The 15846-nt window shown below is 35.4% G+C and overlaps 1 protein-coding gene and 1 pseudogene across 2 annotated transcripts; one reads left to right on the top strand and one right to left on the bottom strand.

The window, feature by feature from the left end:
- Positions 1 to 386: 386 nt before the first annotated feature.
- Positions 387 to 5091, bottom strand: LOC143904640 (uncharacterized; annotated as a pseudogene).
- Positions 5092 to 10767: 5676 nt separating this feature from the next.
- On the top strand, positions 10768 to 13599 carry LOC143904660 (uncharacterized). Of its 2 annotated transcripts, XM_077419469.1 has the most exons (6): positions 10768 to 11187; positions 11577 to 11819; positions 11899 to 11982; positions 12068 to 12321; positions 12425 to 12574; positions 12807 to 13599. In XM_077419469.1, exons 3-5 carry the CDS (start codon positions 11904 to 11906, stop codon positions 12467 to 12469), a joined length of 378 nt encoding a protein of 125 aa, XP_077275595.1. In that variant the 5' UTR covers positions 10768 to 11187; positions 11577 to 11819; positions 11899 to 11903; the 3' UTR covers positions 12470 to 12574; positions 12807 to 13599. The 2 variants fall into 2 exon arrangements, with proteins under 2 accessions (XP_077275595.1, XP_077275594.1); XM_077419468.1 differs by lacking the exons at positions 11577 to 11819; positions 11899 to 11982; positions 12068 to 12321; positions 12425 to 12574 and having other exon boundaries at positions 10783 to 11187.
- The last annotated feature ends 2247 nt before the right edge of the window (positions 13600 to 15846 follow it).

The raw sequence follows: 15846 nt of genomic DNA, 5'->3' as shown, positions 1-15846 counted from the left end.
ACCTCAAGACACGCAAACACACAGTTGGATTGAATGCCAGACACAACCTATAAAATATATAAATATTTAATACATGTATATTAGACCTACTAAGGATACACTTAAAAAAACATTTTAACAATAATATCTTATATATGACATAGAATGCTACTGTTTATAAATTAAACGCGCCTGTGCCTCAAGCGGCTAGTAGACTGCGCGCGGAACGGCAAGGTAAAGGGGAAATGATTAATTTTTCAAAATACATACCTCAAGACACGCAAACACACAGTTGCATTGAATGCTAGACACAACCTATAAAATATATAAATATTTAATAGGTATATATATATATATATACATATATATATTTTTTTTTATTTTTATTATTTATATTTAAAAATAACTTACAAAATTTTCGATCTTGTTTCAGCAGTTTCCATGCTTTCCTCAAATTTTTTAAGGTCCTGTATGGAATTGATCGGAAGTATGTCATCGAATATAGGCTCATCTTCCACATTAATATTGCCTCTTTCTAGAGCTTTCAGTCTTTTGTCGATGCATTTTACATACTTTAACGTCTCTACACAATTGGAATCAGCTTGTCTGAAACAAAATAAATTAATACAAAATATAAATTTGCTATCACCATATTGCTCTTGATCAAGACGCACAAGGCATTTTCCAGCAAAAGACACAGATGACACAGTGTAACAGAGAATCATTTCACCTTTGTTTAATAATGACAGATAACAAAGATAAAAAGACTCACTATGTATATTACACTATATTAACTGTTTCTTGCTGAAAAAGCCCAGAGTAAGTTAAAACATTAAATACTTACAACTTGTATAATGACATAATAAAGGTAAAACAAGATTCATAATAGTCTAAAAAAAATAATTTTGGACTCTTACTTTGTATATTAATTTGTTCAGGTTCAACTTCCGATTCATTAGAATCATCAAGCTGAAGTGGATCTTGTAGTGGACCAACTATCTGTCTTTGTAATTTACAAGACAATGAACGGTTTGGTGTAAAGTTTTCTTTAGCAACAATTTGTGAGACTTTTTCATATGAGGATTGCTTTTTATGCGAGAATTGTTTATCACACATAGATTCTTTTCCGGATGAATCCCGACTTTTATCTATTGCTTCCTCATAGAGGAAGCTTTGTTTTCGTGAAATCGTTTACGGATTTTTGTTTGCGTATAAAGTTGGATCTAGTCATCCAAATTTAAATTAATTATATATGAAATAGGGCTAGAAGAAACCAAAGAAGAGATCGGTTTTGGAGTTTTTTATCCCAATATGTTCATATTGTTGTAAAAGGTCAAAATATCGCATTAAAAAAAATGTCCGTATGTATGTATGTGTGTATGTACAGATTTGATGTCCGTGGTTGCTCTAACTTTCGCAAATATTGAGATATCGGGCTGTTTTTTTTTTAATCAATAGAGTATCATTCAAAGAAGGTTGGTATTGAATTTAGTGATGATCGGTAAAGGGGTTCTTTTTAAAAAAAATTTTGAATTTTTTTAGAAATGTCCGTGGTTGCTCTAACTTCCGCAAATTTGGAGATATCGATCTATTTCTAATTTTATTATATTTTTCAGTCTTTTCTACTCCTATTTCATATATTTAAAACTTAAATTTGGTTAATTAGTTCCAGAGTTATAGACATTTTGGTAAATTTGGCACATATATACACACATACACACATACAGACATTTTTAAAAAATCCAATTTTTCGACGTTTTAGAACATTCTGAACACGTTCAGAAAAACAAAAAAAAATTTGTTGTCCCAAGGCCGGCCTGAGAAAGGAGAGGGTTGGAGTGGGCAGTTTTAGTACCCACTCCGTAAAACTAATTATATAATTTTGATATTGTTTGAATAATTTTGATATTATTTGAATATTATTTAAAAACAAAAAAAAAGTGTGCAAGTAAAAGCCTTCGCTCACAAAGCTTCCTCTATGAGAAAGCCAAAACAATAAAATACTAATAATTATACATCGAATAAAATACAGGCTTCGTTATAGAAGAGCTTAGTGAGCGAAGGCTTCTACTTGCACACTTAAAAACTATAAGGAAGCAATATGGAGGTTTCTACTTGGACACTTAAAAACTATAAGGAAGCAATGTGCAGGTTTCTACTTGCACACCTAAAAACTATGAGAAAACAATGTGCAAATTTCTACTTACACACTTCAAAACTATGAGGAAGCAATGTGCAAGTTTCTACTTGCACACTTTTTTTTTTACTTCTTGTGTGGAGCCTGTACTTCTTGTAGTGGATCAACTATCTGTCTTTGTGATTTACAAGACAGTGAACGGTTTGGTGTAAAGTTTTCTTTGGCGGCAATTGGTGAGACTTTTTCATCCCAAGCAGCATTTTTCAGTTAACTTTCCGACTAAGGACTACTTTTCTACTAATCACAACGTTGTAAGCGGTTCAAGAAAGTTATCAAATGTAACTTATAATTACTAACGTTTTTTGGACGTTGTTTAAACGTTAAAATTACGACGTGCTTTTTTTATTACTTTCCCAACGTCAAATTCGAAACAGTTTAAGTCCTATTACCCGACGTTAAGATATTTAACGTTCGCCTGACGTGTTATACTCTGCACTACACTTTTCGAGCGACTTCAATACGTAATTCCCAACGTAAACCAACGTTTTGTTATCAAACGTTGTAAAACGCTAACGTTGTGAAACGTCGCCTGTGGTCATTTCTGACTGACGTTAAGAAATCGCAAAAAATGGTAACAAATTCTGCCTAAATGAATGTAGAGCAGATTACTGCTGCGTCAAACGGGCATCGTCGACGGCAATTCGCGGCGTCGTGCGTGAGCTACAAGGACTATGCGACGAATGTTGACGATCCACGGCCGAACCGGTCTATCTCATCTCACGCGGTTATCATCGCGTCGTCGAGAAACAACGCACGCGCGCCGCGCGGTTCACAGCTTGTTAAGACTTTTAGTCAATATAGGTACAATTTTGCCTACAGTGGTATACTACTTAGTTTGGAAAAGTCTGAAAAAGTTAATTATTTTATACGAGAAGACAAATTTTAGTAGAATTTATCGCACCTTTTACTACGTAAAGTTTGATATAGTGCGGAACGCTGACTTCGCCATTTTCATTCCTCAAAGAGGAAGGCAAATAATCCGCCATTTTCCAGTATATTTAGATTTATATTTTTTAACGCACTTTATTAACAATTTAAAGCATTTATATAATATCTGTTGTTAAGGTTTTGACAACATATTTATCTTAAAAGTAATTTTGATGAAAAAAAATTAAAATCTACACTTTGGAAAATTTTAGTTATTTATTAGAATATTTAGTTAACTGGAATATTTTAGAAAGGATTCGTCTAATTTCGACCTATCATTTCCACATTTATCAATAAAGTGGGTTTTGTTATACAATTTTAGTGCTGGGTTCGTGTATTTATGGCAAAATTACAATAGTATGGTCAGTATGGTGTAATAAATGTATTGGTGTAATAAATGTATCATAATACGTACTTATCAATTGGCACAAATAAAATGGCTTTATAGGAAAAATATAGTTTGCGCAAAATTTGCGACTTATCAAAGTACGTATTATGATACATTTATTACACCAATGCCGTCATATGGTTTGAATGGGAGCACGAAAACTACACCTAAAATGTACGTTGTGAAAAAATAACCTCAGGTCTAGCAGAGTGTACAAAATCAAAGTTTACATACCAACGTTAAAACTGGTGGAAAAAATGTAACCTTAATTTAACTTCTATAATTCGGATTCCAACGTTGGTACAACCTAAATTTGATTCCCCAAATTAGTGAAAAAGAGGGTTGAAACGACGTAGCGGAAACGTTGGATACCAACGTTAAGTGTGTTTATCTTAACGTCGGGCGGACGTCAAAATGCTGCTTGGGATATGAGGATTGCTTTTCATGCGAGAATTGTTTATCACACAAAGATTCTTTTCCGGATGAATCCCGATTTTTATTTATTTTTAACTTCTCGTGTGGAGTCTTACATAATTGCGGAGGTAAATCTATAAAATGTGATAAAAGTTAGTAGAATGTGAACAGTGTGTTTCACACTAAATCGTTGACACAATATTCAAATAAATATAAAAATATTATTTTTGAAAAGAGAACTTTCAAAGACACTTTATTAAATTTCGAAGATCCGAAGTTAACTTCGAAGTTATCTTCGAAGCTTGGAATTCTTTCGAAGTTCGAATATTGATACTTTCAAAGCAAATCACCAGCTCTAATTTCTAATGCAATAGAAACGAAATATAATTTGGTGAAATTAAATTACCCCAATCGTCATCCGTATTGTCATCGGAAGTATCATATGTATCATAAAATTGTTTTTCGTGTACATTTCTTTTCCCACGCCCACTGATTTCATCACAAGAAGTTGCATAATTATTATCTTCTGCTTTTTTCCGTACCTTTTCTAAAGTCTCTGTAAATATAAAATTCTGTATTAATATTGCATAATTTATATTTAAAATAATTGCCACTATTTTAAACATACTTAAGTATTACCACAGTAACATTCTACTTTAACATTAAAAAGTAACCAATCAGCCTCTGGTGAACTGTTTTTTTTTTTTTATAAAGAAGGTAGCATTCTTAGGTGTTGGCCATCTACATTGAGTACAATCTTTTGTAAGCCACAAAGTCGGAATTTCCGAGTACGTCCCTTCTTTGGGAAATTGTACAACCGCATACGGAAAGCTCATTTCGACTCACAGTGTGATATCTTCAGTACAATAATCATATATGTATATTTATATAATAAATCGCACGAAGAGTATAAATAGTACAATAAGAAATACATTATATTAATGTAATCAACGAACACAGACGTACGTTTTATTTGTTATCGTTATAGATTTAATGCAATAAGCTAATAACTATACTTGAATTATCATCAGAAGACATAACATTATCGGTAATTATGCATTTTAGGGGAGGCATCTCCGATGACTTTGACCTTGACATATGTTGTCAAGGTCACCCTCCTGAGTGACCTTCAGAAGGTTTTAGCCGTCGCTCGTTTTTTATTAAAAAGTTATAAACAAAAAAAGTTTCAAAAATATAGCAATTATTTTTAGTATTAATAGACATAAATGAATGATATTTATGTAGAAATAGGTCCATGTATGAACGAAAGAAAATTATTTAAAACAGTGAATTGTTGGTATACTGAAAGAAAAGTTATCTAAAGCAGAGAATAGTTGGTATATTGAAAAGTATATATACAATTGTATATGTTAGAAAGCATAAATATAAAGTATTCCCTGCTTTAATCAAAAGCATAAACTGTTCTTTGTTTCAATTATTTAATTGAAATAACAGTATGTAAATACATTATTATCTTTTATTATTCTCTTTTTAATATACATATTATTAATTTTTACGTGGTTCGAAATTTAAATCTAACATTTCTTTGAAATAAACGTGGTAACTATAAACATGACTACGTCGATCTCGTCCAAATTCCTACAAATTTATAAGACATTTAATAAATATACATATATTTAATATAGTTATCAAAAATTAAAAGACTTACTTCGCGATTTAAATAAAGGGTAATTATGCAGTATAGGGGAAGCACCTCCGATGACCTTGACCTTGACATATGTTGTCAAGGTCACCCTCCTGAGTGACCTTCAGAAGGTTTTAGCCGTCGCTCGTTTTTTATTAAAAAGTTATTAACAAAAAAAGTTTGGCGACCTCACCGATTTCAATGACCTTGATATATGTTGTCAAGGTCATGACCACGAGTGACCTTCAGAAAGTTTTAGCCGTCGCTCGCTATTCGTTAAAAAGTTATTAACAAAAAAAGTTTGGAAAGTATAGCATATATAGGTGCATATATAGGTTAGTTGACGCGCTTTAAACACTTAAATACTTTTAAAGCGCGTCACTAACCTACATAGGTACGATTTACTGCTTTAAATGTTGTGTTTTGGTAAAGCAGCGATTTTTTTGCAAAATAATGTATTCTCTGCTTTAACAAAAAAATTTCAATTTATCAACAATTTACTGCTTTAAATGTTGTGTTTTGGTAAAGCAGCGACTTTCTCGCGAAATAAATTATTCTCTGCTTTAAAGAAAAACGTAATATTAGTCGTTTATGCCTCTCAGTACTTAAAATAACTGCTATATTTTCGAAACTTTTTTTGTTTATAACTTTTTAATAAAAAACGAGCGACGGCTAAAACCTTCTGAAGGTCACTCAGGAGGGTGACCTTGACAACATATGTCAAGGTCAAGGTCATCGGAGGTGCTTCCCCTATATACTGCATAATTACCAAATAAAGAAACTTATCTTTGACATTGCGCTTTCTTTCGTTTGTGTATGCTCTTTTCAAGGTAAAAGTTAAAATGTTGTGTAAAAAATCTTCTGAAATTGCATTTAAATATGCAAAATTCACTATAATCATCCGATTATGATCCTTGAAATTTTTGTCCCAAAACATTTTTCTTATAAATTTTGGCCAAGTTTTCGCATCACCAACAACATCTTGAGCCGCAAGACAAGGATTTTTATTTATTTGGTCTATATATATTAAATATACCATATTATATAAATTATTGTCCACATAAAATCAACCTCACAGCGTGAAATTATTTCGGTAACTGAGTAGTGTATATATATACATATATCTGAAAAGGAATCTCGCGTAGAGCTATGTTTACATAGAAGTATAAATTCTTATAATAGGAGTACAGATAGTATTACTGTTTATGATTCTGTGTTTATATTTCGCTACGTCTCTTTCAGTTGTCAGTGATTATCAGAACGATACAATAATTCTAATTTTCGTTTTACTATGTTATTTCATGAGTTTCTTCACTTAACGCATAATTACGAAAAGTTAATTAGATATCTGGCAGAGAAAAAAGTTATTCGTGATCGAATAAAATGTCCTCGGTGCAACACAATTGTGCACTTAAACACGGAACAGTAATCGCTCGTTATTCATTGCAGTGGTATGTACCACAAACAAATCCGTGGTAGAAAATGAGTGAGAAAAACGTGCAATTTTAAAATTAGTGCTCTAACGAATACGTGGTTTAAAAGAGCTGCAATAAATTTGCCAAAAATTTGTCGTTTAATTTGTTATTTTCTGCTATTAAATTCTCCACGACAGTTATTTTTACAAAAAGAACTGGCTATTACAGCCCACACGGCAGTTGATTGGATAAATTTTTGTCGAGAAGTATATTTTTTTATTTTCTACATTAATGCTGTTATTATAATGATCTTTGAAATAGTAAATGACACGTATTTTTATATAGCTTTTGGCACAATGGCTGTTGCGTAATGAGGAGCAAATTGGCGGTCCAAATATCGTTGTAGAAATCGATGAGGCTAAATTTGGACGTTGTAAATATTGTTACGCCCGTGCTGTCCTCGTGTCGCGCGTATATGCGAGTCGCCCGTCATTTAATGTCGCGTCGCGAACCGTCCTTAGTGACGGATGCTTGTTTACTAATATTGATTGCGTGATGCTCAATTAACTATTGATTTTCCTGTCATACCTGATGTTCAGATTTACTCTGGGACGCGTCTCGTTCGGACGTGTCGTCCCGAGCTCCTCTATTATACCGAGAGTCGTAATAAAGAGCTACTGATTTTCTAAACGAGTCATCTTATTTGTGCGAGAGTGTCGTGACACGCGCCGCGAGTGTGAAAGTGAGTGATTGTGCTGCGAATGCGCGGTCGAGCGCAACATTTTGGGGGCTTGTCCGGGATCGAACGGATCGTTAGGACGAGCGAGGACTAGTCGAGCGACGAGCGACGAGCTACGATTTCCTCATGGCTGCAAAGAAACGACTCCGAGTAGCGACTCCACAGTCGGATGCTGTGGAGATGACGTCGGAGGTGGTGACCCTCCAGGCGGTGATACGAGAGGTCCGGCTCCTGCGCGAGAAACAGGCGCGGAGAGAGAGGGAGTATGCCGAGACGTTCCGCCGGCAGGAAGAGGAGCTCCGTCTTCTCCGAGGGATGAACTCCGGCGCACAGCTAAGTCACTCTTATAATAGAGTATCTGGGGACTCGGGGACGCGAGTCGCGAGCGGCGCGGGGGCGCACGTCATACGCGGAAGTATCGCGATCTCGAACGGCGCGGAAGCGCGAGACGCGCACGCGAGTGAGGGGGACGCGATCCCGAGCGGCGCGGGGACGCGAGGCGCGTACGCGAGCGAAAGGGGCGCGATCCCGAGCGTCGTGGTAGCGCGAGTCGCGCATGCGGGGGAAAGAGACGTGAACTCGAGCGGCGTGGGAACGCGAATACACGCGAGTGATAGTGTCGCGGTCGCGAGTGCCGACCTGGGGTATAAACTGAAACCCGACACGTACGACGGAACGACCCCGTTACAGGAATATTTTTCGCAATTGAGTTTGATCGCGCGTGCCAACCATTGGGATGACGCCACAAAAACGATCGCGTTGGCTTCGAGCCTGAGGGGAAAGGCACGCTCGATCTTGGAAACGGTTCAAGATGTCGAGCGGTTAGATTTCGCGGAACTTAAAACGAAACTTGAGTTGCGCTTCGGGGAGGGACGACAATCACAGAATTGTTACGTCGCGTTTACGAACCGTAAACAAAAATTCGGGGAGGATTTGGCGACACTCGGATCCGAAATTGACAAACTTTCACGCCTGGCGTACCCCGAGTGCCTATATGAGCTTCGTGACAAAATCGCGTGCGCGCAATTCGTTACGGCCGTTTCCGATAATTTCATTCGGCGAGCGCTTCAGATGGAGGGAATAACTTCCCTGAATGTGGCCGTTGAAAGGGCCAAGGCGCTGAAAACTCTTCAGGGGGATGATTCCAAAAGAAATGAAAAAAATTTTAATAAAAATCCTGGCGGTGCCCGGGGTGAATGTTGGACCTGCGGAGAGACGGGGCATTTTCGTTCCGAATGCCCCAATTTTGAGAAAAATTAGACTTTATTTTTTTTTATAGAAGTTTAATGTTTTATCAATGTTGCTGCGTGTTATGTTATTGTTTTTGTTAAAGGGAAGTTTTTGTTCCTGAGAAATAAGAAAAGTATCCTATGGAATCTGAAGCAGTTCGTCATCCAACCGGGACTTTCTTCTTAGAAGAAGCCGCTTGCCCACGGATTTTGACCCGTGGTTTTCCCGTGGGCCATAGGGCGAATGCCGGGCGAAGACCTGGGGAGCCCTGCGGGGCGCAGGGTCCACGGGAAGTTTCCCCCCCCTTGTCTGAAGATTTGGGACGGCGTCGTGGGAAGCCGACAGCGAGGGATACGTCGGGGGAGCGGAGCAGAAGTCATCTTCGGACCGTCGAGGGGGAGCCTGGCCAGCTCGCCCCAAAAGAGGTTCGGGAGAAGACTGGCGTGCGGCTACCGGGGGCCAAGAGAAGCAGAGCCCGGTAACTTGGAGCAGCAACTCGAGGAGGGCAAGGACTGTTTCGGCGCCCTGGGGCGCACAAAAGAAGCTACCGCAGGTTGACTACCTTCCCGGATTGTCTGGGGCGACAATCTTGGAAGAGGGAAGGTAGTGTTACGCCCGTGCTGTCCTCGTGTCGCGCGTATATGCGAGTTGCCCGTTATTTAATGTCGCGTCGCGAACCGTCCTTAGTGACGGATGCTTGTTTACTAATATTGATTGCGTGATGCTCAATTAACTATTGATTTTCCTGTCATACCTGATGTTCAGATTTACTCTGGGACGCGTCTCGTTCAGACGTGTCGTCCCGAGCTCCTCTATTATACCGAGAGTCGTAATAAAGAGCTACTGATTTTCTAAACGAGTCATCTTATTTGTGCGAGAGTGTCGTGACACGCGCCGCGAGTGTGAAAGTGAGTGATTGTGCTGCGAACGCGCGGTCGAGCGCAACAATATCATCGCGGACGACTAATCACAGGACAATGACTTTTCGGTGGTGTACAACGTAATACAAAAAAAATGTTTGTTGTGCCAGTTGAATCCCGTAAAGCAGAAATATTACTGCCATTGATTCAAAAGTATATTGCTCCTGGATCAATAATTTATAGTGATTGTTAGAAAGCTTATCAACTAATCGATAAGAATATATACCAACATTATACAGTGAATCATACGGAAAATTTTGTTGATTCACGTACGGGTGTTCATACAGAGAACATTGAACGAGTATGGAGAGATATTCGTGGAGTTATTCCTCAATATGGCCGTAGAGAATATCACTTCAACCATTATTTAGCGGAATTTATGTTCAAACGAGCATTTGATTTTAACGAACGAATAGACGCTTTTTTTGAAACAATGTCTATTATGTATCCCATAACTAAAAAAATCAATGAATAAAATATACATTATAATACTTTATAAAATTGTTGGTAATTATATAGAATAATTAACACAGCAAGTTAGTAACAAAAAAATTTGGAAAATGTAGCAACTATTTTACGTATTGGAAGGCATAAATAACTAATATATACGTGTGTGTGCCCTGCTTTAAAAAAAAATCACAACTTCTATAAAGCAGGACATACACACATGTGTGTGCCCTGCTTTAAAAAAAATCACAATTTCTATAAAGCAGGACATACACACATGTGTGTGCCTTGCTTTAAAAAAAATCACAACTTCTATAAAACAGGACATACACACATGTGTGTGTGCCCTGTTTTAAAAAAAATCACAACTTCTATAACTTTATAGAAGTTGTGATTTTTTTAAAACAGGGCACACACACGTATATATTAGTTATTTATGCCTTCTAATACTCAAAATAGCTGCTATATTTTCAAATTTTTGTCAATAATTTTTTAACGAATAGCGAGCGACGGCTAAAACCTTCTGAAGATCACTCAGGAGGGTGACCTTGACAACATATGTCAAAGTCAAGGTCATCGGAGGTGCCTCCCTTAAAATGCATAATTACCCGCTATTCCTTCCGAGGTAGTGTATTGGTAGTGTTAGCATTTGCAAGGTTCGTGAACGCTCAGAACGCCCATGTATTGCACATGTTTGTCGAACCTAACCACCAAACTACCGGTCAAAGAAAAATAAGGAAGAAGAAGGTGCCAGTAATACACACATTTATAATGGATAATCCCGAGTATCCCGACAATTCCGTGGAAGTAAATCTTCAGGATGTTATAACTGGAGAAAAATTTACATTGCAACTCTCACCGAACAGTGCTTTGAAAGCAAAAACCGGTAAGTTTCTTTTACGTAATTGTAAATAATATTGTATAAAGTTATATATAAACAATTTTTTAACGGATTTCTGCTTGCAATAATTTTACATTTATTTATGTATAATAATGCAACTAATTTAATATGGTTTTGGCTTTTATCACATTAATGACTTAATTTTGAAATGCCTTCTCTTTATCTTTTTTGCATTAATTTCCTGTGGACCTATTCTGTAACATATTTTAATGAGTCACAATTTTTGTGTAGAGAAAATGTATCGCACAATAGTTGCACAATGAACAGTAACGATGACGATTATTATTATAAGTTACAGAATAAGGGAGATTCTCTTTGAATATATTTTAAATAATCTTTTTGTTTTAATGTTATTGTTACTTGATTACCTAAAGATTTGAGTTTTGCGACATTTTTATTAAATGTTGCACGTCAAGCATGTGTTCAAAACAGTGCATGTGAGGATAAGAATTGTTCTACAATCGGTAACAATATATAGTTTATGTTAACTGCTTAATGCCAATATAAAACAATTGGTGCAAAATAAATAATTTTTATTTAAAAAAATTATTTCTTAGAAGCATCTGAACATGTGCAGTCCACCTCCTCAAGTAATACTTCATTAAAGGAAGTATTTGGTATGTAATTTAGTTTTGCGTCTCTTTTACATTGTAAGGTAATTTTTTTAAATTAATTATATGCATTGTTTGTGTGTAGATAACATGGATATGTCAACTAATGAAGAAAAAGAAATGGAAGAGGATGAGATAGAAGAGATGTCATTGACGGAAAATAAAGAAAGTAAGAAAATTTGACAATATGGATTGTAATCGCATTTTTTTAAAATGTTATTACTTTACATTGTAATGTTTGGTTTACATTGCAGATTTCAGATGGTCTTATGCGGCAATTATGCTGTTATTGGAAGAATACAGACTGCGAGAATCTTCCATGTCATCTGGAAAAATGAGTCATAAAAAAGCATGGTATGAAATTGCGCGAGTAATGAATGTTAAAGGATATGATGTCTCGGGTAAACAATGCATGACAAGGATTAATACAATGAAGCGAACATATAAAACGGTCAAAGATCATAACGGAAGATCTGGTAACAATAAGCGCACTTGGAAATATTATGACGTAAGTATTACTTGATTTATTACAATAAATATTAACTTTTGCTTTACCTAACTATTACGCACATACGCACTTATTACTCTTAATGCAATATTGGCTGTTTAAGCCATGGAAAGTCTTTTTGGCCAAAAACCATATATGGAACCGTTGACAACCATTTCGTCAAGTGGATCTGTAACATCGAGGCCTGAAAGGCCGGACTCTCAAGGTAGCAGCAGCAGTAGTGTCTCTACCTGTGAATCCGGTAAAGTTCCTCGTAAGAGACTATTACTCATTGAAAATTGAATATTGAATTAATGTTGATTTATAGGCCGTAACCGTTGATTTAATCTGTAAGCCCTAAAAAATTTTCTAATCAGTCGATTATTCTCCTCACATTAGACTGTGATTGGTCAATTTCTTAAAGCTTACAGTTTAATTAATGGTTACAGTCTTTATAAATCAGCCTTTAGACATTACAGTAAAGTATAAAAAATTTTTACTTTTAGGTAAACGTAAAGCCACTGATCAACCAGCCATCATACAAACGCTAATAGAAAAGCGCCAAAAAGCTGAGGAAGAAAAAGCAAAGTGACACAAAAAAAGGATGGAAATGGAAAACAAAATTTTGGCAAAACTGGATAAACTTCTAGAGAAAAAGTAAATACCTCAGTGTTACAGAACCAGTTGCACAGTTTGGAAAAGTGCAATTACATAATACAAAAGTTTGGTTGTTATTCGGAATATTAATATATATTCTATTATATATTATTTTATATTACACGCACGTTTATTTTATTATTAATATATTCTCTCTTGCGTTATATTGAACAAAATGTAAGTGGTAACTATAACTTCATTTATTAACATTGAATAGTATATAAAGTAGGTATATAAGATGGGTATATAGAAGATTAAAAGATTAAAAGATAAAAGATGGAGAGATAATGATTAAACCAAGGATTACATTATAATTTTTTAAGGTTTTTAGTTTGTATACAATAAATATTAACCAATTGCATAGTAAATTGTAGTTTTTTATTTCAAATAAATGAATATGTACCAATTATACATTTCTTAGTCGTAATCTCTGAGCTATTAGATTTCGCTTTGCAGCACCTGCATAAGCAGCATCACGCATATTTTCATTATTGGCCATCACACAATCTATCACATCTACATCCTCAATCACTTCTATATTAAAATCATCATTTTTCATTAGACACACATTATGTAAAACACAACAGGCAAGAATATGCAGTGGAATTAAGTCTACTCTATCCATTGCAAGTGTTGTAAAAAGTCTTCGAAAACGTCCCTTTAATAATCCGAAAGCTCTTTCAATAGCAATTCTCGCAGAAGCATGACAAAAGTTATAATTTCGTTGACGTTGTGTCATATGGCCATTGTCTCGATACGGTATTAGCAAATTTTCATGCAATTTATAGGCTAGATCACCAACTAAGTGACAATCTTGTGGAAACTTTGACACATCTCCAAGATAGGATTGTACTTCCGACAGACGAAACACTCGTTGATCATGTATCGACCCCACATGTCCAACATAACAATGGATAAATTGGCAAGTGTGGTCACAAATAGCCTGCAACAAAAGACATACAAACCAATATAGATTACATAAAATTGGCATAAAGAGCATTAACATTGGAATTCCCGCTAAAATTATTGAAGTAGAAAATATTACCTGAAGTTGAATTGAGTGATGACTTTTGCGATTGACATATGCTGCTGGATCATCTTTAGGAGCTGGAATATTGATGTGCGTGCCATCAATAGCACCAATGACTTTAGGGAATCAACTAGTAGCTTTAAATCCTGCCCACACTTGACCAACTCGTTTATTTGTAGGCAATTTAATTACAGTAGGTGCCAGCTCAATAAGTGCATTTATAACACGTCTTGTTATATATAATGCAGTACTTCTACTGACATTAAATCGATCGGAAATCGACCTGAAAATTAAAACAAAAATATATAACAGTTGTTTTCTAGTTAAGGCTCCTAGGGTTTCGCCGCCGTCATGTGAGATCATGACGTCAAAGGTGGAAATGACACGCTGAGAATTCTTGCGTGCCATTTCCAAATAAAATAACATACTTCAAATTACTTCAGCACACTTTAAAAATACTCCGAGAACTATCCCTTTCTCTTCATAGTTAATAAACAACGGTAAAATAAATGTAATACGAAACCGTGCGCCGGCGCATAAGCACTCATATTACATTCATTTTATGGCTGTTTTTTAACTGTCAATGGAAAGGGATAGTTCTCGGGAGTATTTTTGGTGTGTGCTGAAGTGATCTGAACTATTATGTTATCTTTTTATTTGGAAATGGCACGCAAGAATTTTCAGCGTGTTATTTCTCGTCCCTGACGTCACGATCTCACATGATGACGGCGAGAGCCCAGGAGTCTTAATGACACAAATCAACATAAGCATCTTTGTTTATATTGCCAACATGTCAAACAAAGAAAGATTGATGTTTGTGTTGACTGATATCACTGACCATGTTCAACAAAACTGTTAATTTATTTATTACCTTAAAGAATCTGGAGTAGCTAATCGCCACAACGCCAACAAACACTGTTTGCGTGGAGAAATCATAGGTGCTCCCTCTGTTTTCTCTTTTAGTAGTATTGGCTCAATAATAGACAGAAGATACTCGAAGGTTCCAGGAAGCATCCTAAATCATGCATTAGTTATTGTTTATCAGTTAGATATTGCATTCTGTATTCAAATCTGTACTAAACTGTTTACCATAAACTTTTTGATAGAGAAATATTTTTAAGAAGACATTATTTATATTATTGATACCTGAAATGAGCTTTGAAATCTTGACTTGTTAACCCTGGCACTACTGTTTCAACATAATTTTGTACTCTGGACACTTTTCTTCTTTTATTTAACATTTTGTCTTCAATATATATATATATATATATATATTTTTTTTTTCAAGTTCATCATTATTTCTGTCACTTGATGACGTTTCTACCATGGTGGAAGGAAACAAGGTGTGCTCTTGCGCACGCTAATGTGGTTAGCGAATCAGTGTTGTGGAACAAACGACCAGCCATATTGGTATATTAGCCAATCAACATTTTGCTCCTAAGTTCGCGGTATATCAAACGTGGAATTAATTTTAATGATGAAAGGATAATTAATAAATTAATTTAATTGAAAAATATCATTATCAGTTTATTAAGTAAAAATGATTCAAATTGTTAGTTAATAATAATGAACATTATGAAGCCATTTAGGCATTTTGAAAAAAAGTATAGATAAATAAATAAAAGTAAATTTACTAAATGTTTTTTTATAAAATTTATTAGAAAAAATGTTACAAAATATTAATGTATAAATTTTAGGACTTTCTTTTTCTTATGGTTATTATTAATATCAGAGATCATTTTTTTGTTAATTTCTCTTAATCTAATGTAAGTACGTGTACGAACCAGGCACAATATTACTTCTTCAGGTACAATAATTCTATCATTTATTTGTTGTTTGACTAAGTTAGTGACTTTTTG

Source organism: Temnothorax americanus, unplaced genomic scaffold, assembly GCF_048541705.1.
Source record: "Temnothorax americanus isolate GAGA-0224 unplaced genomic scaffold, ASM4854170v1 Scaffold55, whole genome shotgun sequence".
Lineage (NCBI taxonomy): Eukaryota > Metazoa > Arthropoda > Insecta > Hymenoptera > Formicidae > Temnothorax > Temnothorax americanus.
The sequence above is the reverse complement of the archived record's forward strand: the minus strand, read 5'-3'. Positions and strand labels throughout refer to the sequence as shown.

Excerpts from the sequence above, each read along its gene's own strand:
- LOC143904660 (XM_077419468.1), top strand. The coding sequence starts at position 10,860 with ATGTCAAAGTCAAGGTCATCGGAGGTGCCTCCCTTAAAATGCATAATT. Across the intron at positions 11,188-12,806 it reads TGCTTTGAAAGCAAAAACCG|GTAAACGTAAAGCCACTGAT; the intron begins GTAAGTTTCTTT and ends TTTTACTTTTAG.